At 41.2% G+C, this 25,578-nt stretch overlaps 1 protein-coding gene and 1 pseudogene across 1 annotated transcript; one reads left to right on the plus strand and one right to left on the minus strand.

The window, feature by feature from the left end:
- Positions 1 to 21: 21 nt before the first annotated feature.
- On the minus strand, positions 22 to 22,107 carry LOC132223453 (lactosylceramide 4-alpha-galactosyltransferase-like). Its single transcript, XM_059678640.1, is given in 4 exon segments — positions 22 to 1,028; positions 1,031 to 1,805; positions 20,519 to 20,667; positions 22,011 to 22,107. Coding segments are annotated over 4 exon segments (1,308 nt in total). The 3' UTR covers positions 22 to 741.
- On the plus strand, positions 7,403 to 7,502 carry LOC132225360 (U6 spliceosomal RNA; annotated as a pseudogene).
- Positions 22,108 to 25,578: the final 3,471 nt, after the last annotated feature.

Below are 25,578 nucleotides of genomic sequence, written 5' to 3' on the forward strand. Positions count from 1 at the left end.
TTTATTTTATTTTTTTGGGGGGGGCGATCACTTTTGTTATATTTATTGTTTGCCTGTGTTTATGACCAGCAGGGTGGGAGTGTTTCCTTTAAAATGCTTTGCCCGAGCCAAAAATACCCCACCCCCTGTGCCCCTGGAGTGGGCAGCTGTCCCCTTGCAACATCTGTGGAAAGAATACAGGATGGGCGGCAGGCAGGGCCTCCCTCCACATGCTCCCCAGGCCTCTGCCAGCCTCGGCCTCTCTGAAAACAAAAACACAAAACCAGGAAGAAGCAAAGCGCCGCCCAGCTCCGGCTAGGGCCCGCCAGGCTGGGTTTGCACACTGCTCTCCCACACGGCCGCCTCTCTTTCCCCTCAGGCCGCCTTCCTCCCCCTTTCCCTGGACTCCTCTCAGGCTGCTCCCCTCACGGCACCTCGGCCCAACCAGCCTGTCTTCCCTGGGATGCCTGCAGGAAGATGCTGTGATGTTCACAGCGCCCACGTGCTATCCAACAGGCCTGGGGTGCCCCTCACCCCTGCCCCGCTATCTCCAGCTGATTCTGGCCGGGGCCCTTCCCAACCACTTGTCGCCTGGACCCTGAGACAGCACTCCGGCAGAGGGGTGTCCCACCAGCCCCACGCTGGCTTGGAGGGAGCACACCTCGGGGCTTGCAGCAAGTCCTGCAATAACCCTTCACGCCTCATCTCGCCCCCTCCCCCCAGGAAGGGAGGCTGGGGCCCTTCTCTAGCCCGGCAGGCCCCTCACAAGTACATCTTCATGGCCTCGTGCATCGTGGGGCAGTAGCGGGCGTGCAGCTGGGCCAGCAGCGCCCGGGACGTGGCCTCGAGGCGTGTGCCCTGGCTCTTCTTGTTCCACACGTGGACGGCGTAGGTGGCGTTGAGCAGCCGGGGCAGCTCCTCGGGGCTGATCTCCTCGAAGTACTTCTTCCAGTCCTGCCAGGGGATGGGGTAGAAGGCCTCGCAGGGCAGGGCGCACACGCCGCGGCAGGCGTGGCTCTCGCCCAGGCTGCGGATGGAGCACCACTTCTGAAGACCCGTGTGAGGAGCTGCGGGCTCTGGTGGCCCCAGATCCAGCCGTTGTAGTGGGCCACGAAGTCCCGCATGCACAGCGCCACGAACTCATGGTGGCGCTCGAAGGCCAGGAAGGCGCCGTTGAGGACGTAGCGGGACTGGGTGCCCAGCGTGTTGGTCAGGTTCCCCAGGTTCTTGAGGACGATGAAGTCCGTGTCCAGGTAGATGCCCCCGGGCGCCAGCCGGGCGGCGTTGGACAGCACGGGCAGCGGGTAGGGCTCCCAGCGCCCCTGCCTGGCTGCGTGCCAGGCGGCCAGCGGCGTGGCCCGGAACAGCTCCTGCAGGTCCAGCGGCAGCACCGGCACGTTGGGGAAGCAGCGCAGCAGCAACAGGCCCAGGTGGCGCGGGAGGGAGCCATTGCGGCCGCGTAGCCCCTTCATCAGCACCGTCACCTGCCACTCGGGGTGCGCCCAGGCTGCCGACTCCACCGAGCACATGAACAGGAAGTTGGGGTTGGTCCGGTCAGAGTTCTCCAGGAAGAAGATGTTACCCGGAGGTGGGGTGCTGGAGGGCCGCCTGGGGGGCTCCAGGCGGGGGCAGGGGATGTCGACCTGCGGGTTAGAGAGCTGTGCTGGGCTCCCGGGCTCCCCCGCGATGTGCCAGTAGATCATGACGGAGACCAAGCACATGAAGTTGAAGCTGATGAGGAAGAGGGTGCAGCACCCAAAAGTTTTGATTCTTGCTTTGTTTTCCTTATAGTAGTTTTGTGTGGATGTTGGGTTCCTTTTCCTAATCTACACTAATAAAAGAGAAAAATGGTAATTGGCCTACGACACTACCCTTTTCATTGGCTAATCAGGGCTCTATGCAAATTAACTGCCAACTAAGATTGGCAGTTAACTGCCAACAAGATGGCGGCTAATTTGCATATGTAGGCACAATGCAGGGAGGTGAAAGGGAAAGCAGGAAGAAGCCCCCTGCCACTGACAGTGATCGGAAACCCAGGGGGGAGCTAAGAGCTGGGGGGCAGGGCAAAGGCGGCCCTGGGGCCGCCTTTGCCCTGCCCCCCAGCCATGATCGGAGAATCAGGCGCCTTTGCCGCCCTGGCCAGTGATAGCAGGAAGTAGGGGTGGAGCCAGCGATGGGAGCTGGGCACAGTCGAAGCTGGCAGTCCCGGGAGCTAGGGGTCCCTTGCCTGGGCCTAAAGCGGAGCCCGCGATCGCGGGGCCACTGCAGCTCCGGGTCCCCGCTGCCTGAGCCCGACGTTTCAGCCAGAGGCGTTTGGCCTGGGCAGGGGCAGAGCCTGCAACCTCGGGGAGCTGGGGGTCCCCTGCCCAGGCCTGACACCTCTGCCGGAGGCCTCAGGCCTGGTCAAGGGGCCAATCCGGTGATTGGTGATCGGAGGGTGATGAGGATCAACTCCTCTGGCCGAGGCATCAGGCCTGGGTGGGGGCCGAGCCGAGGATTGGGGGGATATGATGGTCCCCTTGCCCAGGCCTGAAGCCTGGGTCAGAGGCGTCAGGCTTGGGCGGGGGGTGGAGCAAGCGATCAGAGGGAGATGGGGGTCTCCTGCCCAGGCATGATTCCTGGGCCAGAGGCCTCAGGCCTGGGTGGGGGCCAGAGCCAGTGATCAGGGGGAGATAGGGGTCCCCTGTCCAAGCCTGACACCTCTGGCGGAGGCGTCAGGCCTGGGCAAGGGGCTGATCCTGCGATTGGAGGGTGATGGGGGTCAACGCCCGAGGGCTCCCAGTATGTGAGAGGGGGCAGGCTGGGCTGAGGGACACTCCCCCCCCCATACACACACCCAGTGCACGAATTTCGTGCACCGGGCCCCTAGTCATTATATAAATGGTGCTGGAACTTTCTGGTTCAGCAGTAAGAGTTGATGTTATACGAAAAAAGGGGTTTGGATGCTTTATTTGGTTTATTGGTTCAAGAGCACCCTCTTCTGTCGATACAATAAAGTACAATTTCATGCCCTGCCAGGTATGACTCAGTTGGTTGGAGCATTGTCCAGTACACCAAAGGGTCGTGGGTTTGATTCCCCATCAGGGCATATACCCAGGTTGCAGGTTTGATTAATGTTTTTCCCTCTTTCTCTCTTCCTATCCTCTCTCTCTCTGTCTCTCTCTCTCTTAAAAAAAGTACTATTTAATAAGTGATATGTTTGAAGGGAGGATTCACTTGAATTTTTTATTTTGCAATGCTATTCTCCAATGGGTACTTCTCTCTTCCAAGTCACTGCCTTCTTCCTTCTCAAGTCTTTAGTTCTGTGCAGTTTTCAGGTCCCCTTTTTTTTTTGACTCTTAGTGCTCTAATCCAACAGGTCTCAAAACTGTTATTAGTATTTACTTAGTCAGGGTTGGCCTTTTTCCTGAGTGTGAACTCTAAATGATGGTATCATGTTTTACCTCTGCTGGTAACCTGCAGAAGCCCCCTCTTTTCCTCACAATTCCTACCTGACATTTCATATAAATAAGTAGTCCTTTCTGACTGGCTTCTTTCACTTAGCATGATGTATTCAAAGTTCATCTATATTGTAACAGGTATTGGCATTTCATTCCTTTTTATAGGCAAATAATATTCTGTTATATGGATATACCACAATTGTTTATCCATTATTCAGTTGTTAGACATATGGGTTGTTTCTACTTTTTGGCTATTAAAAACAGTGCTGCTATGAACATTCATGTACAAATTTTTATGAGAACATATGTTTTCATTCCCCTTGTCTATATACCTAGAACTGAAATTCCTGGGGCATAAGGGAATTCTATAACATTGTGAGGAATGGTCAAGTTGTTTTCCAAACTGGCAATAAGTACCATTTTACATTTCCATTTCTCGACACCCTTGCCAAAACTTCTTATTGTCTATCTTTTTTACTATAGCCCTCCTAGTGTGAAGTAGTGTCTCAACATGGTTTTGGTTTGCAATTACCTAATGATTTGTGATGCTGACTCTCTTTTCATGCCCACATTGTCCATTTGCATATCTTCTTTGGAGAATGTCTATTCAAGCCCTTTATCAATTTTTAAATTGGGCAACTTGTTTAAAGTCTCTTTATGTATTCTGGATACAAGTACCTTGATAGAGAAAACATTTACAGATATTTTCATCCATGCTGTGGGTTGTCTTTTCACTCTCTTGATGATTTATGTCACTCAAAAAATTTAAATTTTTATGAAATCCAAGTTATTTATTTTTCTTTTATCATTTGAGCCTTTTTAAAATTCTCACTATATATATAGTGTTGTTATTGTTCTTCATAGAGAGAGAGGAAGGGGGAGAGAGGAAAACATCAATGTGAGAGAAACATCGATTGGTTTACCCCCATATACACCTTATCTGGGATTAAACCCACACCCTAGGTATGTATCCTGACTGGGAGTCGAACCTGCAACCTTTTGGTGTATGGGATGATGCTCCAACAGACTGAACCACCTGGCCAGGGCATTAAAGAAACCATTGCCTCACCCTAGCCGGTTTGGCTCAGTGGATAGAGTGTTGGCCTGCAGACTGAAGGGTCCCTATTTTAATTCCGGTCAAGGGCTCCTGCCTGGGTTGTGGGCTCAATCCCCAGTGTGGGGCATGCAGGAGGCAGCCAATTGATGGTTCTCTCTCATTGTTGTAGAAGACTGGAGAAAAACCAAGCCACGCTTAAAGAAAGGGAGTTACATTTTATTATTAAATTCTGTGCAGTCCCAGAGAAAAATGTGTCTTTCAAATTCTGGGCCCCCCAACATGGAGGAAACTCTATTTATTTATACTTTTTCCAGTCCTTGTCTCCCAGATTTGAAATGAGACTTCCGGGCCTTCTGAGAAAGAAGGCCTGTGTGCTGGGAAGGGGCCATGAGACCATATCTCAAGGCCCGGCCTGGTGTCAGCACTGACAACTCTGTCTGGGGCATAGTTTACAGCCTCTCTGGAATGGGAGTAGTCTTATTTTTCTTATTATTTAAGCAAGCAAGTATTTACAGAAGCCAGAATAGCAGGGTTAAAATTTCAAACAGCAGTTTTTATATAAGATGGATGCTTCATCATCATTGATGTTTTCATCTCTCTTTCTCTCCCTTCCTCTCTGAAATCAATTAAAAAAAAAAAAGAAACCATTGCCTAACTCAAGGTCACAAAGATTTACTTCTGCAATATTTCAATAATTTATTTTTGAATATTAATTCTTTACCCAGTAACCTTGCTAAATAAACTCTTTAATTAATTATATTAATTAACTATTTTCCTTTTGGTCTTCTATGCATGTGGATATATAATCTATAAATAATGACAGTTTTAATGTTTTTCTTCCAATATTTAAGTCTTTTGTTTCTTATTATTGCTTTCTGCCCAGTATAATGTTGAATAGAAATAGTGACAGTGGAGCCTGGCCGGCATGGCTCTAACCTATGAACCAGGAGGTCATGGTTCAATTCCCGGTCAGGGCATATACCCAGTTGTGGGCTTGATCCACAGTGGGTGACGTGCAGGAGGCAGCTGATCAATGATTCTCTCTCATCATTGATGTTTCTCTCTCTCTCTCTCCCTCTCTTGTCCTCTCTGAAATCAATAAAAATATATTTTAAAAAAAGAAATAGTGAGAGTGGATATCATTGTCTGATCCTGATCTATAAAAAGCTTTCAATATTTCTCATTTAAGTTTGACGCTTGTTGTTGAAGGTTCTTTTTGTTGTTGTTGTTGTTGTTTTTATTTATTTATTTTGTTGTTGTTGTTAAGATTAAGGAAGTTTCGGCCCTGGCCAAGTAGCTCAGTTGGTTAAAGTGTTGTTCCGATACACCAAGGTTTCAAGTTTGATCCCCGGCCAGGTCACATACAAGAATCAATCAATGAATGCATAAATAAGTGGAACAACAAATCTCTCTCTCTCTCTCTCTCTCTCTCTCTCTCTCTCTCTCTCTCCCTCTCTCCCTTCTTTTCTCTCTAAAATCTCAATAAAAAATTAAGATTAAGGAAGTTCCATTCTATGTATTACTTTATAAGATTAAAGAAGTTCCATTCTATTACTGTGTGCTAAGATTTTCTTCCCCCCAATCCCCAGTTTTATTGACAAATAATCAACATACATCACTGTATAAGTTTAAGGCATAAAGCATAATTATTTTATTTCTATATACTGTGAAATGATTACCATAAGAGGTTTAACTAACATGTATCTTCTCATATAAATACAATAAAAGAAAGAAAAAGAGGGAAAAAGTTTTCTCTTTGTGATGAGAACTCTTAGGACTTACTCTCTTAACTTCCCTGTATATCATACATTAGTGATAGCTATAGTCATCATGTTGCATGTTACATCCCCAGTACTTATTTATACCTTTTGACCATATTCCTCCAATTCTCCCTCCCCCCACTCCAGTTTTTCTTTATCATGAAATTTATCAAATGTTTTTTCTACATCTACCGATATGATCATATAATTATTCTCCTTTCATCAGTTAATGTGACAAATTACATCGATTGATTTGTAAAATCTAAGTCAAGCATACATTATTGGGATAACCTAATTTACTCATTACTCCTTTTTTATATTGCAGGATTCAATTTGCTAATATTTGTCAAAGATTTTGCAACAGTGTTCATGATACAGATTAACCTATAGCTTTTATTTCTTGAACTACCTTTTTTGGGGATTTGGTATCAAGATTATGCTAGATTCATAAAACTAATTGGGAAAGGCATTCCCCATAACTATTGTCTGGAAGATTTTGCATAAATTGCAATGAATTCTTCACTGAATATGTGGTAGAAATCACTTGTGATGACACTGGGGCCTGAAGTTTATGGGAAGCTTTCTTCTTCTTCTTCTTCTTTTTTTTTTAAAATACTGACTTGATTTCTTTAATATTTATACTCATTTATCTATTTTTTTCTTAAATTACTTTCAGCAAGTTATTTTTACTGTAAGAAATTATCAATTTCTCCCAAAACTTTAACTTCATTGGCATAAAGTTCTTTATCTTATTATATATTTTTTAAGATACATTTTTGTTGATTTCAGAGAGGAAGAGAGAGGGAGAGAGAGATAGAAACATCAATGATGAGAGAGAATCATTGTTCGGCTGCCTCCTGCATGGCCACCACTGGGGATCGAGCCTGCAACCTGGGTATGTGCTCCAACCAGAAATTGAACCGTGACCTCCTGGTTCATAGGTTGACACTCAACCACAGGCCAAGCCTACACAATTTCTTAATATATTATTTATTGGGCACTTGTAATGTGCAAAGCACTGTTTAAGATGCTAGATAGAAAAAATAAACCAAGCCCCTGTTTTCATGGAGCTTACAATCTAATGGCAGAGGAAAACAATATTTTTAAAAAACAAATAAATATATAATATGACAAATGGAGACAAGTGCTATAAAGAAACTAAAGCTGTACTCACTTTGGCAGCACATATACTAAAATCAGAATAATATAGAGAAGATTAGCATGCACAAGGATGACACACAAATTCATGAAATGTTCCATATTAAAAGAAAAAGAAAAAAATAAATCTGCATAAATGATAAATGATAGAGAATAAAGGAAGAGGAATACTATTTTAATTTATTTTGTTTTTTCTTTAACAATAACATTTATTTATTTATTTATTTGTTTATTTATTTATGAATGCTATTTTATACTAAGTTGATGGTCAGGGAAGGCCTTTCTGACAGATGAAACTTGAGCAGAAACTTAAAGCAAGTGAATGAACCAGCCATGTGAATATCAGGGGAAGAAGACTGTGGACATTAAGTACACCTCCAAAGCATAATTGCCTTGCTTGATGAACAGCAAAGAAGCTAGTGTGACTGAAATGTAGGTGATAAGATCTGGATGGTAACCAGGGGCCAGGTGATATGTCATTATAGATCATGGGAAGGTCTTTGAATTTTATTCTGAGTGGGTTTAAAAAGGCAAAGGGAGGAAAATGGGGGCCATCTGTAATACTCTAAATAAATAAATAAATAAATAAATAAATAAATAAATAAATGGCAGTGGGAGGTTTAAAACAAAGTGTCATATCTGATTTCTTCTTTTAAATGATCGTTATCATTTCTATAAAGAGAATAAGGAGGCAGTGGTGTAAACCGAGAAACCAGTTGAGTCCACGGGATAGATGACAGATTGAGCCAGGGTAGAGAGGGTGTTGTGTGCTCAGAACACAAAGAAATGAGCTAGGGCTCTTGCCAATCTAGAGGTGTTTCTTAAGTGAGGGGGACAGATGAGAAAATGAGTTAGTGACCTGAAAGCCTAGACTCCTGGATCATCTCTCTCTCTCTCTCTCTCTCTCTCTCTCTCTCATAGGCACACAAACACACACCACTGGGATCCCACTATAGTCTTTCCTCCAAGGATTATTTGCCCATCCCAGGTAACAGCTGATAGCAAACAGTGCTTATGGGTGGACACTGGGAACTGAAGAGCTGGAGCTGAGTACCAGCCAAAGGGGAACTCTTGGTGCAACAAAGATTCTCTTCTGGAGAGCGAACTCAAAGGACTGCACTCTGAAAATGAGAAACAAAAAATCCTCAAGTTTTAGTTTTAGACTGCTAATGCCTTCAGGTGAGCCCTGAGGCAAGATTTGAGAGAGGCAGGGGAGAAACCAAGATGGCGGCATAGGTTAACGCTGAAGATTGCTGCCTCGAACAACCACTTCAGAAAAACAACTAAAGACAGAATGGACATCATCCAGAACCACAGGAAGGCTGGCTGAGTGGAAATTCTACAACTAGGAGGAAAGAGAATATCATACCCAGACTCAGAGGAGGCACAGTGCTGAAGTGAAATACTCAGGTGCGGAGTGCGCGCAGAGCGGGCTGGCGGTGGAGGGCGCGGTTGTTGTTTTCAATCTGGAGGGAGTTTCAGACTCGGAGCTCCAGATCCGGGCGAGTCTCTAGGGACCCAGACTCAAATGGGAGAAGTGGGACTGTCTGGCTTCGGTCGGAACTCGAAGGCAGCTTTCTCTCCGAGGTTTGCAGCCATTGCTGGGACTCTGAGAGGCAGAGCCCCTAGGGACGGAACTGAGAGCAGCCATAACTGCTCGCTCCAGCCTGCCCTGTAGATCCCCGGGGACCAGCCCCGCCCAAGCCCTGCACAGAGCCATTTGCCGGATAGCCTCAGGCAAAGGCTAGATTAGCACCGCCCTAGAGATCCAGCACAGAAGCTCTCCCACTGCAGACACAGCGGACTCTCAGAGCCAGTTAGCCTGGAGGTCAAATCACCCCCGGTATTGCCGACAACAATCAAGGCTTAACTACAAGACTGCGCACAAAGACCACTAGGGGGTGTACCAAGAAAGCATAAAAAATGCGGAGACAAAGAAAGAGTACAAAACTGTCAATGGAGGATATTGAGTTCAGAACCACACTTTTAAGGTCTCTTAAGAACTGTCTAGAAGCCGCCGATAAATGTAGTGAGATCCTCAAGAAAACTAATGAGACCCTCAATGTTATGATAAAGAACCAACTAGAAATTAAGCATACACGGACTGAAATAACGAATACTATACAGACTCCCAACAGCAGACCAGAGGAGCGCAAGAATCAAGGCAAAGATTTGAAATGCGAAGAAGCAAAAAACACCCAACCAGAAAAGCAAAATGAAAAAAGAATCCGAAAATACGAAGATAGTGTAAGGAGCCTCTGGGACAGTTTCAAGCGTACCAACATCAGAATTATAGGGGTGCCAGAAGATGAGAGAGACCAAGATATTGAAAACCTATTTGAAGAAATAATGACAGAAAACTTCCCCCACCTGGTGAAAGAAATAGACTTACAGGTCCAGGAAGCACAGAGAACCCCAAACAAAAGGAATCCAAAGAGGACCATACCAAGACACATCATAATTAAAATGCCAAGAGCAAAAGACAAAGAGAGAATCTTAAAAGCAGCAAGAGAAAGAAACTCAGTTACCTACAAGGGAATACCCATACGACTGTCAGCTGATTTCTCAACAGAAACTTTACAGGCCAGAAGGGAATGGCAAGAACTATTCAAAGTGATGAATACCAAGAACCTACAACCAAGATTACTTTATCCAGCAAAGCTATCATTCAGAACTGAAGGTCAGATAAAGAGCTTCACAGATAAGGAAAAGCTAAAGGAGTTCATCACCACCAAACCAGTATTATATGAAATGCTGAAAGGTATCCTTTAAGAACAGGAAGAAGAAGAAAAAGGTAAAGATACAAATTATGAACAACAAACATGCATCTATCAACAAGCGAATCTAAGAATCAAGTGAATAATCTGGTGATCATAATAGAATCAGGGACATAGAAAGGGAATGGACTGACTATTCTTGCGGGGGAAAGGGGTGTGGGAGATGCAGGAAGAGACTGGACAAAAATCGTGCACCTATGGATGAGGACAGTGGGTGGGGAGTGAGGGCGGAGGGTGGGGCGGGAACTGGGAGGAGGGGAGTTGTGGAGGGAAAAAAGAGGAACAAATGTAATAATCTGAACAATAAAGATTTAATTTAAAAAAAAAGATTTGAGAGAGGCAAGAAACCAAGAGAGGTTAGCAAAGCAAGCATGGACTTTGGAAGACAATGATGTGCCAATACTGGTTCATTGATTGTAACAAATGTGTACCACTCTGTGTGCATGTTTTGGGGGAGGAGGTATAGATAATTCTATATTTTCTGTACAGTTTTGCTGTGAACCTAAAACGTCTCTTTAAAAATAGTCTATTTTTAAAAATATATATATATATTATTGATTTTTTACAGAGAGGAAGGGAGAGGGATAGAGAGTTAGAAACATCGATCAGCTGCCTCCTGCACACCTCCTACTAAGGATGTGCTGGCAACCAAGGTATATGCCCTTGACCGGAATCGAACCCAGGACCCCTCAGTCCACAGGCCAACACTCTATCCACCGAGCCAAACATGTTAGGGCAAAAAATAGTCTATTTTTAAGAGAAAGAGTGAGATGCATAGAGGATTTTGTGAGAGGGGCTAATATGCATTTAATGAAAGTTCAGAAGGAAGAGAAAAAAAAAGGTGAGAAGGAATACTTAAAGAGATAAAGACTGAAAATTTCTTAAGACTGATTAAAGAAATCAATCTACTAATTTAAGAAGCCCAATGAAGCTCATGTAGGAAAAAGAAATTTATGCCTGTGTGGACAAAAGGGGCCACATGATAACCTGACAAGCTCAGGGGAGGCCTTCATGGCAGTTTTGGAGACCTAAAGTAACCACAAAGGATGGTCTGAAATTAAACGTTAACTAAAAGTAGTTATGGTGGGCAGTTACGTCCTAGGCCAGTATCTTCACTGTCAAGGTCAACCTTTACCTTAACTGAGCCTATCTGTCTTTTTGCATCTATGATAACATACCCTTGAAATGTCTGGGTAACTTGTGACTTCCCTGTATCTGGAGCCCCTGGGGCACAACCAGGTGTGCTGGGTCCCAGGACAGATACCACAAATTCCTTCATCATCATGTTAATTGTTCCTGCACCCACCTAAGTATGTGTCCATCATTTTACTTTTTATCCTATCACAGAGGTCCCCCCCCCCCCCCGCTTCGCTTAATCCCACCTCCTTAATCTATCACCAATGAATTTCATGTAACCCATCTATGTTCCTCCTTTGATTGGAATGTATAAATATGGATGTAACCCTGCCATTCTCCGGAGCACTATCTCACTTCGTTGGAGTTCTGCTTCCGGGCATATGTTGACAGTTTGGCTCAAATAAACTTACAAAAATTCTTTACAGGTTTCAATGGTTTTTACGTTAACACCTGATATATTAGCGTGAAACTTCAGAAAGTCAAATCAAAGAGAAAAAACTTAAAAGCTGCCAGAAAAGCAAGAAACAGGCCAAAACGAAGTTACTTGAGCTAAGCCATGTCACCAAACCAAAACTTAATAACTAGCCTAATTGCAGTATCAAACTCTCCCAGGACAGGAATTTTTAAACCAATCAGTCTGGAATTTCCGGTCAGCGCTAGTGAGGTAATCTGCCTGATAAAGCCCTTTTCCTTCCCCTAAGCCCACCCTAAGGGAAGGTGTCTTTGCCTGAAATAACCCACTCTTTTAACTTCTTAGTCCCAACCTCTTTCTGCCTATAAAAATCTCCCATTTTGTGGAACCTATCACAGAGCCCATCTAGTTGCTAGATGGGATGCTGCCTGATTCGTGAATTGCTTAATAAAGGCAATTAGATCTTCAAATTTACTTGATTGAATTTTGTTCTTTAACACCCTAAAAGAAACAATAATTAGAATGATAATTGAATTCTCACATGCAACTTTAGGAGCCAGAAGACAGTGAAAGATCCTCAAAATGCTAAAAAGAAGTAACCGACAACTTAGAGTTCTATACGGATGAAAACATATTTCAATAAAGAAAGTAAAATGAAGACATTTTAAGATCAACAAAACCTAAAAGAATTTATTATCAGCAGATTCCTACTAAAGGAAATTTTAAAACACTATTCTTCAGGTAGAAGAAAAATGATCCCAGACAGAAACTTAAAAATATAGCAAGGAATGTAGAGCAAAGAAAGTGGTAAATATATGGGTACTAAATAAACACTAGATAAAATAGCAATAATCAATCTTGTAAAATATGACAAAGTTTCAATTTTTCAAGATAAAAAGTTCTAGATATCTGTTGTATAACAATGTGAATATAATTAAAACTACTGAAGTGTACATATAAAATGGTTAAGATAGTAAAATAATGTTATATGCTTTTACTACCAAAAAAATCAATGACAATACCACATAAGTTGGGAGGAAGTTAAATGGAGTTAACTTTTCTAAGGTTTGGCATTGTACGAGAGGAGAAAGGTAAAGATTAATATTAGACTTTGATAAGTCAAGATGCATGTTGTAATATCTAACCATGAAAAGAATTTTTAAAAAATTGTATAACCTTGAAACTGATAGGAGAGGAGAATGAATGATTTTTTTTCTAGCCTGCATGTCCATAGCATTCTTTTTGTTTGTTTGTTTGTTTTTGTTTTGTTAACCCTCCCTGAGGATACTTTCCATTGATTTTTAGGGAGAGTAGAAGAGAGAGGGAAAGATAGAAACATCAATGTGAGAGAAACACATCAATTGGTTACCTCCTGCATGAGCCCTAACATCTGTTAGAAAAGGATACAGAAAGCTTCAAAGTTTAAAAATATGGGAAAGCACAACTGGTGTGGCTCCATGGTTGAGCATCGACCTATGAACCAGGAGGTCAAGGTTTAATTCCTGGTCAGAATACATGCCTGGGTTGTGGGCTCAATCCCTAGTGGGAGCATGCAGGAGAGTCAATGATTCTCTCTCATCATTGATGTTTCTATCTCTCTCTCTCCCTCTCCCTTCCTCTTTAAAATCAATACAAATATATTTTTAAAAATTAATTCAGTTTATTAAATCTTCCACCTTTTTGTGTGTGTACAATTTGCAAAATTGTTTGCAAGTGGAGTATATGTACACAAATCTGCAAAGAGGGGACATTTAAGATACATTAAATGATATATCAGGAAGCAAGTAGCATTCAAAGGACTCTCTTTTAATGTGAGGCCTTTAAATCCCTCATATTTTAAAATTAAACTTTCAATGCCAGCCTTCATTCCACTGCCCTGTAAACAAGGAAGGAATTTTTAATGAACTGAAGTTAAGAAAGGCCTGCTCCTAATAGAAAACAGGAAAAGAACATTCTGTTAGTTCAAGGTTTCATTGTCCCCCAAGATCAGGAGCAGTATCTTGGGAAGGGCCTGGTTGGGACCTCAGACAGGATGTGTGGACAAGCAGTGGCACGCCTGAGTGTGAGCTTCAGTGGACCCAGAGTGCTTCCAATGCTCAACTCACTGAGATTTCCTGCCAGTTTCCACACTGGCGTGACTGGGTGTAGTTCAAACAGGAAAAGCCTCTTGTAGGTCAAATCTTCTAGAGCTTTGTGATAACACTTAATAACAGCTGGTGGGATATATTCCACATGTTGCATTATGGAATTTCTATAAGTGATGGCTAAAATATATGGGATCCAATTGTTCTGTAGTACTATGTTTTAGCTACATTAGATTTAAGATAATAGATCCATATACTGCCCTGGAGGTTCAGCAGAGTAGTTGTTCAGAAACTTTGACCTCAATGGCAGAAATAAAAGAAACTGCACTGTAAGATGATAATGATGATGATGATGATGATGATGAAGAAGCTGCATTGTCCAGTATGCTGACCACTAGCCACATGTGGCTACTGAGCACCTGAAATGTGGCTGCTAATCCAATCGGAAATGCGCTGGAAGTGTAAATACACACAAGGTGTCAACGATTTGTTGTGAAATATCTCATAATCATCATACTGATTAATATTGATATATTTTGAATATGTTAGAGCAACTATATTAAAATTTATTTGGCCTATTTAACTTTTTAAAATGTGGTTATTTAGGGCATTAAAAATTATACACTTAGCTCACATTCTGTATCTATTGGACAGTGCTGTATTAGATATTTACTACAGAGTTTTCCAAATTCCTATTCTTTTGACTCATTCCAAGTTTTAACCAGTACAGGAATAATGATAAACCTATCCTTATGGTCTGCCATGGCTTTCACAGTATAAGGTCAATAATGTGTTCATTTTCAGTTCTCCATAATCTTTTGGTTAACAAGGAGGTTGTGCAGAGGTGTCCTGTGTCTATCTACACTAGAAAGTTTACATCAAGCATGTCAAACTCATGCCTGCGGGACGCATGCGGCCACAACAAAAATTTTTGCAGCCCAGCCAACATAACAGTATGTAAGAAATGTTTTAATAAAAAATTCATAGCTTAATTTTTATTATATCCTGTTATATAATTATTAATAACAAACTACAACGTTCACTAATGACTGATTACTATAATCGTGTTGCATTCATTTCCCTTACGCGCCATATGCGCAGGCGCACCATTTCTCTCCACTAACACTAGCAGTGAATATTTTAGCAGCCGATTGCCCCATCATTAGTCTTGGACTGACCTGTTTGGTGTGCGCAACAGGAAATATTTTGCTTTCGGAGAACAAGAAAAATAGGTTTATTTGCATTATACCTATTAATTTGTGTGCTTATTCAGTGTCTGGTAAGTTAATGTTCAAGAAAAAATATTGTTTTATTAAAATGTTCTATTTTATGTTAATGATTACTCATTTATTTCAGCCCTTTGTCTTCAGCATGTCTCTATTGAAATAAACCTGTTTCTATGAACATTGAAGCTTTTGTTTTTTTTGTGTGGCCCACATAAACTTAAACCTTGTTTACTTGGCCGTGTTAGCCTTTGAGTTTGACATGCTTGCTTTACATCCATGGAGGGGCTCATGATGGGAAGGACACAAGCAAGGGCAACAACAAAACCCTCAGTAAATTATCCTGCCCCGGGAGTCTTTTCTGTTGACCGATCCTGCAAAAGCGAACCTTCTAGCTGTGCATTCAGCTGAGGTCCTGGGCTATGTACCTTCGAGTACCACCAGATCACTCGGCTGGACGACTGGTGCAGGAGTACCAGTGGATTGTAAGCAGAGGTAGGAGCGGCTTCAGAAGGGAGCACGCATCACGAGCTGAGCCCGGCAGGGGAGGAGGAGGAGACAGCATCCGGGGTGGCTACGCAGGAAGGTGGGGCCCAGCGGCAGCTTCCCCCAGCCCGGAAAACCTTAGTTCTCTGGCTCCAAGAATTTGCCGCTTATCCATTTGCCGCTTATCCTCAACGGAGCTGATCCCACTGAGCCTCACAGCTGCCCCCACCGTCCCCTTCCTTCCTCTTCCAGTGACCGGGTCTACAGCGCTCCACACAAGGAGCGCAGCTCCCACCCTCCCGGGGCTAGGCCTGCGCGATCACCTCCCGAAGCCGTTTTTGTTGTTGTTGTTGTTGTTGTTTTTTAAAGGACCAGTAAAATAGAAACTCCTGGCTAACCAGACTAAGATAGGAAAGAAGAATAGGAGGACGGTAGGGAGGAAAGGGGATAAAATATTAGTAATGGCAAAGCAGATAAAAACACAGATATATAAGATGTTAAAAGACTTTTAAGACAATATCGTGTGCAACAAATGTGAATATATAGAAGGAATCATTAATTTCCTGGCAAACTATAAACTACCAAAATTGACCCAAGAAAACCTGAAGAGAGCAATAACAATAGAAGAGAATTGAAAGTCAGCAAGTCCACTTATTTTTGCAACTAAATTCTAGTTAACTTTTACCAAACATAATTTTAATATTATCTGGTTTTTGAAAATATCTGCAGTGAAAGACCAGTTTTTTAAAATTTACAATTTACAATTATTGTGGATATATGATTTTGTAAAATTCAATAAAATAATTAGAAAAAGCAAAATAATGAACAAATGCAAGCTCAATTTTTAAAATTTAAGATTCATCAGAAATAAATTACATATCATTAAATATAATTTAAAACAAATTTAACATAGGGACAAAAATAATTACAAAAACTGACTGCATTATTCATCGATGAGTCCACTCCACTGATCACTCTTTATATGTTATAACGATGTCAAGGTTTCTGAACACGCTCAATATCTGTACTTATCTCATTATGATTCAGTAATAAACAGTTCAGGGACTGGCATCAGTTCTCAGACCAAAAGAAAAGATGGAAAGATCCCAAATTCATTTTGCAAAGCTAGCATATCATTCCATATGATAATATGATTTTAATATTTTTATTGATTTTAGGGAGAGAGAGATAGAGATTTCTTGTCCCACTTATGTATGCATTCATTTGTTGATTCCTAACCAGGGATCAAACCCAAAACCTTGACATATCAGGACAATGCTCTAACCAACTGAACACCCTGCCAGGGCTGGTAATATGATTTTTTAAATATGATAATATTTGAACAAAATATACACATAGAAATTCCAAATAAAATGTTAGTAAACTGAATTTAGCAGTGTGGCAAAAGAATAACACACCATGACCAAGTAGGGTTTATTTCAGAAAAGCAAAAATAATTCAACATTAGGAAGTCTATCAACGTAATTCATGACATGAAACAAGGAGAAAGCTCATAGTATTATGCCAATAGAAACTGAGAAGTTATTTAAAAATTCAGCAGCCATTCCTAATATTAAAAGTAAAATGGAAATTAAAAAGAAATTACTTTAACATGATAAATATTGGCTATCAAAAGTCAATAGCAATCATTATTCTAAATGATAAAATAGTAAGATCATTTTCATTAAATTCAAAAAATGAAAGAATTGCTATCACCACTATTCAACATAGTTTTAAAGGACCATTTGTATTATGGTTTTTTAAAACTGTATCCTTATATTCTTTTCCCATGTTCTACTGGGTTTTTGTTCATTTTCTTACTGATTTTTATTATAACTGCTTATATATTATGGGAATTGATCCTTTGTGATATTAGTTACAAGTATATTTTACCAGATATGAAAAACCCCATAAAATCACCATAATCAAAACAGTATGGTATCTGTAGAGGAATAAAAAATAGATCAGTGAAATATAATTGTCCAGATATGCATAGTAAATCCAAATATGGATAGTAAGTTAATATATAACAAAGTCAGCACTTCAATTCAATGGTTTGATACATATATGCTGGCACAATTGGCTATCTACATGAAAGAAAATGGAGCCATGTCCCTATATGATACCATATCAAAAATGAAATCTAAATGGATAAACAATTTTTAAAATAAACTTAAACAATTTCAGATTTACAGAAAAATTGCAAAGATAGTAAGTATAAAGTTCCCATATACCTCACACCCAGTTTCTTTTATTAGCATCTTATTTAGTATAGATGGTACATTTGTCATAATTTGTTCACAATTAATGAAGCAATATTAATACTTTTTTATTAACTAAAATTCATACTCTATTCATATTTCATTACTTTTATCCCAATGTTATTTAGATTTTATTACTTTTATCACAATGTCCTTTTTTCTGTTAATCCTTACCTGAGGATATTTTTCCATTGATTTTTAGAAAGAGTGGAAGGGAAGGGAAGAGACAGAGAGAAACATCTATGTGGGAGAGACACATCAGCTGGTTGCCTCTTGCACATGGGGATTGAGCCTGCAACTGAGGGATGCACCCTTGACTGAAATCGAAACTGGGACCCTTCAGTCCATGGACTGATACTCTATCCACTGAGCCAAACCAGCTAGGCCTACAATGTCCTTTTTATGTTCCAGGGTCCCATCCAGGAAACCTCATTACATTTAGTAGTCATATCTCATTGGGATACTCTTGATTGTGACAATTTCTCAAACTTACTTTGTTTTTGATTACCCTGACAGTTTTGAGAAGTACTGATCAGGTATTTTGTAGAATGCTCCTCAATGGGGGTTTGTTTTCTCATCATTAGACTGGTGTAATGGGTTTTGGGGAAGAAGATCACAAAGATAGCAGGCCATTTCATCACATATCAAGAGCACATATTATCATCATAGCTTAGTACTGTTGATATTAACCTTGAGCACTTGTTTGAGGTCATGTTTGTCAGGTTTCTCTACTGAAAAATTATCACTCCCCCCACTCTTTCCATACTGTACTCTTTGGAAGGACATCACAATGCATAGTCCACACATAAGTAATGGGGAGTTATTATGCACCTCCTCAAGGGCAGAATGTATACATAAGTTATTTGGGATGCTTCTGAATAGGAGTTTTGTATCTTCTCCCCCATTTATTTATTTAATCATTTATTTGTAAGAGTATTAATGCATAGATACCTACTTTATATTTAGGGTTATAATTTAACACTACTTTATTTCTTTTGTTATTTACCTTGTTTCTGCTTTGGTTATTGGGAGTTCTTTCAGTTTGGCCCCTCTGTCCCTTTGACATACCTTCACCATTGTGGATTATTTTTTTAAAACATTCTTGCTTTGGAGCACTACAACGTACTCTGCACTCATCTTGTACATTTCCAGCCCAGGTTTAAAATCAGCCATTTCTCTAAGGATCCCTGGTTCCTTTTATCTGGGGAATTGTATCAGAAACCAAGTTCTGAGTCAAAGGTATGCTCATTGCTGCTAGTGTGTTATTGCTTCTAGGCCCTCTCAATTGATAGAGCAGATATATATATGTGTGGGTATATAACAAGAGTATATACACATGTTTATAAATATTTCATATGTGATTATCCATATTATGTTAAACTAAACATGAGTTTATAATGATGTCTCCAGATCTAATCTATTATCACATGAGTCATTCTAGCTTCCTCCCACCTTATTTATCTGCAATGCTGGATGAACAATTTTACCATAAGAAATGAAAAATACTTGAAGAACATTTGGAGAACATTTATTGAGGTTTAGGAGAACATTTTTGAGGTCAGGAAAAACTTTGTAAATGAGACACAAAATCCAAAAGCCAATATAAAATAGACATAATTGACTATGTAGATTTTTAAAGTTTGTATGTCCCCAAAGAACATAAATAAACAAAGTCAAATTACACATGCTATATTTAGAAAAGGATTTGCAACACATACAATACATATAGGGAAATATTTCTAACACACAGTTTCTGTAAGATAAAAATCTAATTGAAAAAATGGGGAAAATATAAATAAACAATTCATGAAGAGAAAATCTAAATGGCTAATGAATAAAAAGATGTTCTATCTTCCTAGCAGTGATCTGATATTGTTTCCATCCTTAACATTTAAAAGTTAAAGGATAGCTCGGCCGGTGTTGTTCAATGGTTAAGCATCGACCCATGAACCAAAAAGTCCCCAGTTCAATTCCTGATCAGTGTACATGCCTGAGTTGCAGGCTCAATCCCCAGTAGGGGGTGTGCAGGAGGCAGCCAATCAATGATTCTTTCTCATCATTGATGTTTCTATCCCTCTTTCCCTCTCCCTTCCTCTCTGAAATCAATAAAAATATATTTTTTAAGAAGAAAAATAAATTAGTACAGATACACACAGATTGAGGGGCAACTATGCAAGCCAAGGAGAGAGGCCGATGAAGAAGCTGACCCTGCTGACAACTTGAGCTTGCACTTGTAGCCTCTAGAATTGTGAGAAAACAAATTTCTGTGATTTAAGGTAAAAAGCCTGTGGTATTTTGTTATGTCAGCCCTACCAACTAACCCAGCTTCTCATCTATATTGTTCCTAGAAATGGTACACTTTATTAGCTATCTCTAAAGACACATATAGGTCAAATCCCCATATTTGCCATTCCAGACTTGCTGTCCATTATGGTTAGTACACTCACCTTAACTCTGACAGTTAACTGCTGCCACCTGGCCTCTGCAATTCTAGAATCCTACCATCACCATTGATACCAAAGAGCCTAATTACGTAGCAGTCTCCCCTATCTTGAAACCTGACAGCCACCATGGAGCTTTTCAACATGCTAGTAACACATTTCTTGTTACCTTAATAAGAGACGTGTCCTCTGAGCCCTCCCAGGGAATATTGTCAACATTCTAGTTTGCCCACCTCTCTAGAATTTTTTGACCATTTTCTCAGTCCTCTGTCAAGGCAGTTCCAACAATTCCACTTCATTTACTAAATAGGCTTTGTTGTTTCCAAGTTTCAAGGAGCCATTCCAGCAGCATACTAGGACTGGCTCCAGTGTCCTTGCCAGGATGTTAAATCCTGAGTCATAGGAGAGTGTTCCAATATCATGGTTCTTGCTCTCATGGGATATAGAGTCAACTAAGGGAGAAAATCATACAATAAGTGTATAATTACAAGCTGTGAGAAGTGCTAGCAAGGTATGGCAGACACTATTGTTCAGCTAACCCAGCTCCCACTTCCAATTCCATTTACTCCAGCCTCCTTCCAGCTAGAATTTTGGCCAGTGAGAAAAAAGGGGGCTGTGGTAGGCAAATCATGCCTCTCCCCCACATCCTAATGCCCAGGATTTGTAAATGCATTACATTGCATGGCAAAGGGGAATTAAGGTTGCAAATGCAATTAGGCTTGCTAACCAGTTAACCTTAAAATAGGGAGCATATCCTGGATTATCCATGTGGGCCCAGTGTAATCATAAGGATCCTTGAATGTGGCAGATGGAGGGGGTAAAGATGAGATGAGGTGTGATGACAAAAGCAAAAGTCAGAGTGATGTGATTGCTGGCTGTGAGGATGGAAGGGAGCCATAAGCCAAGGAATATGGGCAGCCTCTAAAAGCTGGAAAAAGCAAGGATACTAATACTGCCTGAGAGCCTCCAGAAGGAATGCAACTCTGCCAACACTGCTTTTAGCTGAGTGAGACCCATTTCAGACTATGACTTCCAAAACTGCAAGATAATAAAGTTGTGTTGTTTTTAAGCCACTAAATTTGCAGAGATTTGTTAGAGGGGTCATAGGAAACTAATGGATGGGTTCTTGGGAAAAACTTTTGCTTTCCTGACACAGGTGTCATCCTTTCTTCTTCTTTCTTCTTCTTGCCTTGAATTTGAACCTGTAAAAGTCATGTAGTGACATTGAGGGAAAGGCCAAGAGAACTGTGAGGTCATCAGCTCTGACATCACTGAGCTATTGAACAAATCCCAGGCTCCTAGTTCTGTGAGAAAAAGAAACCCATAGGCCCATATTTTAAAGCCCCTGTAGTTAGATATTCTGTTACATGCAGGAAAAAAAAAAGCATCCTTGAGTGAGAAGAAGTTAAAAATCTAAGGGGTCATGAGAGAATATCACAAGCACCTTATCTGATCATGAAAGGTATGTATAGTGGATTTTCCTTCTTTTTCTTTTTTCTTTTTCGCTGTCCAACTTCCAATTCCCCTTTCCACTTAGGGAAAAATCCCCAGTGTGTACAGCATTAGTGAACTTCAGAACAAAACCTCCCACTTCAAAGTTTAAAGGAAGATATTTCCTGTCTCCCTGTCCTTTGGCAGCCAGTGCACAGGCACACGCTCACCATTGTATTTTCAGCATATAACACACACATAACATGTAGTAGCAGCTCAGTAAATTTTCAGTGGATAAAGGAATGCATGAACAAGGATACAGACACATAGATCTGCACAGACACACACATATGAAAAGGCATACTCACTACTGCATTCTTTTGAGTCATAGCTAAGAACTGGAAACAATCTAAGTCTTCATCTACAGCAAGCATGTTAAACTCACAGCCGGTAGGCTGCATGCCAGTTTGACATGCTTGATCTATAGGAAAGTGGTTATACAAGTAATTGATTAAAAAAACCCAAACAGATTCTTGGTACATTCCAATAGTAGAATATTCAGCCTTTATAAATATTGAGGCCAATCTTCAATGTAGTGACATGAAAGAATGTTCATGATTTGTCATTCAGGGAAACTGCAAGTTGCAGAACAATATGACTCTATTCATGTGATAGAGAATAAACTGAAGCTGATTGTCCTGGGGAAGGAAGAGCATGGAGAACCAGAAAGAACAAAGAGTCAAATTCTTAACTTTGAATGTTCCAGGAACACACACCCAGCACATCATTCCTGCCTCATGGTCTGAGCATTGATTCTGATTCCTGCCTAGAATACTCGACCCTCACATATTAACATATTAACATGAATTATTAATATTAAGATATTAATATGAATTATTAACATATTAATACCTTGCTCTCTCTTCTCATTAAGGTCTCTGTCCAATGTTACATTCTTATATAGGCCTTGACTACTCTATCTTTTTTTTTAAAAGATGCTCTCTTTTTAAAAAAATGTTTTTATTGATTTTAGAGAGAGAGGAAGGGAGAGGGAAAGAGAGATAGATACATCAATGTTGAGAGAGAATCATTGATTGGCTGCCTCCTGCATGCCCCACACTAGGGATTGAGTCCACAACCTGGGCAGGTGCCCCGACCGGGAATCGAACCATAACTTCCAGGTTCATAGGTCAACACTCAACCACTGAGCAACACAAGCCGGGCTAAACTTTCTATTTTTATTTTTTTAATTTTTTAATTAAATCTTAATTGTTCAGATTATTACATTTGTTCCTCTTTTTTCCCCCCATAACTCCCCTCCTCCCAGTTCCCGCCCCACCCTCCGCCCTCACTCCCCACCCACTGTCCTCATCCATAGGTGCACGATTTTTGTCCAGTCTCTTCCCGCATCTCCCACACCTCTTTCCCCCCCAAGAATAGTCAGTCCATTCCCTTTCTATGTCCCTGATTCTATTATGATCACCAGATTATTTATTCACTTGATTCTTTGATTCGCTTGTTGATAGATGCATGTTTGTTGTTCATAATTTGTATCTTTACCTTTTTCTTCTTCCTCTTCTTAAAGGATACCTTTCAGCATTTCATATAATACTGGTTTGGTGGTGATGAACTCCTTTAGCTTTTCCTTATCTGTGAAGCTCTTTATCTGACCTTCAGTTCTGAATGATAGCTTTGCTGGATAAAGTAATCTTGGTTGTAGGTTCTTGGTATTCATCACTTTGAATATTTCTTGCCACTCCCTTCTGGACTGTAAAGTTTCTGTTGAGAAATCAGCTGACAGTCGTATGGGTATTCCCTTGTAGGTAACTGAGTTTCTTTCTCTTGCTGCTTTTAAGATTCTCTCTTTGTCTTTTGCTCTTGGCATTTTAATGATGATGTGTCTTGGTGTGGTCCTCTTTGGATTCCTTTTGTTTGGGGTTCTCTGTGCTTCCTGGACCTGTAAGTCTATTTCTTTCACCAGGTGGGGGAAGTTTTCTGTCATTATTTCTTCAAATAGGTTTTCAATATCTTGGTCTCTCTCATCTTCTGGCACCCCTATAATTCTGATGTTGGTACACTTGAAGCTGTCCCAGAGGCTCCTTACACTATCTTCGTATTTTAGGATTCTTTTTTTATTTTGCTTTTCTGGTTGGGTGTTTTTTACTTCTTCGCATTTCAAATCTTTGCCTTGATTCTTGCGCTCCTCTGGTCTGCTGTTGGGAGTCTGTATAGTATTCGTTATTTCAGTCTGTGTATGCTTAATTTCTAGTTGGTTCTTTATCATAACATCGAGGGTCTCATTAGATTTCTTGTAGATCTCATTAAGTTTATCGGCAGCTTCTAGACACTTCTTGAGAGACCTTAAAAGTGTGGTTCTGAACTCAATATCCTCCATTGACAGTTTTGTCCTGTTTCTTTGTCTCCGCATTTTTTTTTATGCTTTCTTGGTGCACCCCCTAGTGGTCTTTGTGCGCAGTCTTGTTGTAGTTAAGCCTTGATTGTTGTAGTTAATACTGGGGGGATTTGACCTCCAGGCCAACTGGCTGTGAGAGTCAGCTGTGTCTGCAGTGGGAGAACTTCTGTCCTCTGGGGAGGTGCTAATCTAGCCTTTGCCTGAGGCTATCTGGCAAATGGCTCTGTGCAGGGCTTGGGTGGGGTGGGTCGCACAGGATCAAACAGGGCGGGGGGAGCGAGCAGTTATGGCTGCTCTCAGTTCCGTCCCTAGGGGCTCTGCCTCACTGAGTCCCAGCAACTGCTGCAAACCTCGGAGAGAAAGCTGCCTTCGAGTTCTGACTGAAGCCAGACAGTCCCGCTTCTCCCGTTTGAGTCTGGGTCCCTAGAGACTCGCCCGGATCTGGAGCTCAGAGTCTGAAACTCCCTCCCGATTGAAAACAACAACTGCGCCCTCCACCGCCAGCCCGCTCTGCGCGCACTCCGCACCTGAGTATTTCACTTCAGCACTGCGCCTCCTCTGAGTCTGGGTATGATATTCTCTTTCCTCCTAGTTGTAGAATTTCCACTCAGCCAGCCTTCCTGTGGTTCTGGATGATGCCCTTTATGTCGTTTAGTTGTTTTTTGAAGTGGTTGTTCGAGGCAGTAATCTCCAGCGTTAACCTATGCCGCCATCTTGGTTTTCCACAATCTAAACTTTCTTTTTAAAGAGAGAGAAACATTGATCAGCTGCCTCCTGTATGTGCCCTGAAAATTGAATCCACAACCTGGGTATGTGCCCTGACCAGGTATGTGTCCTACAGTGCACAGGATGATATTCCAGCCAACTGAGCCACACCAGCCAGGGCTAGCAGTCTCTGTTTTTAACAAGCCCTGTGATTCTGATGCACACTAAAGTTTGAGAAGTACTGACCTTGGTTTTCTTTATTAGTCAGTATTCCCTGGTTCTCTTCCTAAATATCTTTTCCAGGTAGAAATATATCAACTTTTTTCCTTATTCTTTCCTCTATGCTTCACCTAAGAATATTCTAAATAAGACAGGAATGTTGAAATTCTGTGTTTAAGTTACCTTAAATTTAACTTAAAATGTTCTTGAACTTTACTGTCTATAAAAGGGGCTGACAGTAAGTATTTTTGACTTTCCAGGCTATACAGTCTGATGCAAACTATACAACTTTACCATTGTAGTGTGAAAGCAACCATAGACAATATGTAAATGAATGGTATGGCTGTGTTCCAATAAATCTTCACATATAGACACTGAAATTTTTTTTTTAATCTTTATTGTTCAGATTATTACATTTGTTCCTCTTTCCCCCCCCCCCCATAACTCCCCTCCTCTCAGTTCCCGCCCCACCCTCCGCCCTCACTCCCCACCCACTGTCCTCATCCATAGGTGCACGATTTTTGTCCAGTCTCTTCCCGAATCTACCACACCCCTTTCCCCCCCAAGAATAGTCAGTCCATTCCCTTTCTATGTT

The sequence above is a fragment of the Myotis daubentonii genome, chromosome X, assembly GCF_963259705.1.
Source record: "Myotis daubentonii chromosome X, mMyoDau2.1, whole genome shotgun sequence".
Classification (NCBI taxonomy): domain Eukaryota; kingdom Metazoa; phylum Chordata; class Mammalia; order Chiroptera; family Vespertilionidae; genus Myotis; species Myotis daubentonii.